The 1,225-nt window shown below is 37.4% G+C and overlaps 1 protein-coding gene across 1 annotated transcript; it reads left to right on the forward strand.

Moving 5' to 3' along the window:
- The first annotated feature begins 203 nt into the window (after nucleotides 1-203).
- LOC116111442 (uncharacterized mitochondrial protein AtMg00820-like) lies at nucleotides 204-611 on the forward strand. Its single transcript, XM_031397618.1, has one exon. The coding sequence runs from the start codon at nucleotides 204-206 to the stop codon at nucleotides 609-611; it is 408 nt and encodes a 135-aa protein (XP_031253478.1).
- Nucleotides 612-1,225: the final 614 nt, after the last annotated feature.

Raw genomic sequence — 1,225 nt, forward strand, 5'->3', positions numbered from 1 at the left:
AACATTTTGAATCATCTCAATCAGAGCTCGGATGAGAGAGTTATGCCCAGATTACGAAGCAATGTCAAAACTATCTGAAGTCAACTAATTAGTTCCGTTTTGCATTTAACGCCTCCATTTGCATCCTAAATCAAAATAGAATAATAATGAGTACATTTAGGCAACAAATAAGTATAAAATACTAGACATTAAGGGGGGTAAATATGACATTTTGCATTCTCATCACTTATCTTTCTACTTGTCATATTTTACCTGAGCCAAAAACAGCTTCTGAAGCTTTGCAAATACCTGAGTGGGAAGCAGCAATGAGTGATGAATTTCAGGCACTTTTGAGAAACAATACCTGGGAATTGGTTCCTCATACATCGGACATGAACGTAGTTGGGTGCAAATGGGTCTTTAAGACCAAACTTAAAGCTGATGGGACATTATTAAAGTATAAAGCAAGGCTGGTGGCTAAAGGTTTACCAAGCTTGGATTACTTTGACACATTCTCTCTAGTTGTGAAACCAGCCACCATTAGAATCATACTGTCCTTAGATATCCATAATCAGTGGGATATCCAACAAATCGACATTAATAATGCCTTCCTCAATGGAGAACTAACATAGACTGTATTCATGGTACAACCAAAAGGTTTTGCTGATTTAACCTATCCTAAACATGTGTGCAAGTTGCATAAAGCCTTGTATGGACTAAAACAATCTCTTAGAGCTTGGTTTGACAAATTGAAACATGCATTAGTTTGTTGGGGATTCAAAAATTCTATATCTAACACTAGCCTTTTCTTCTACAAGAGAGCCCATCAAATGATATATCTATTAGTATACGTTAATGATATCCTCATCACTGGTACTGATCCTGATCTTATTTCTCATATTATTCAAGACTTGAACAAACAGTTTTCTCTTAAACATCTTTGTGTGTTGCAATATTTCCTTGGTTTTGAGGTTAATCGCAATGAGTCAGGATTACACCTTACTCAGTCTAAGTATGCTCAAGACTTGTTGATTAGAGCTGGTATGTTTAATTGCAAATCGTGCAATACCCCAATGGCGACAGGAGTGAAACTAGGGAAGGAAGATAATGCCTTTTATGATCAACCTTCACTCTACCGTAGCATTGTAGGTGGGTTGCAGTACCTTACTCTTTCCAGGCCTGATTTGGCTTTCTCCATTAATCGTCTGAGTCAATTTCTCCAGTCTCCCACCATTGCACATTGGAC

Source organism: Pistacia vera, unplaced genomic scaffold, assembly GCF_008641045.1.
Source record: "Pistacia vera cultivar Batoury unplaced genomic scaffold, PisVer_v2 Contig638, whole genome shotgun sequence".
Lineage (NCBI taxonomy): Eukaryota > Viridiplantae > Streptophyta > Magnoliopsida > Sapindales > Anacardiaceae > Pistacia > Pistacia vera.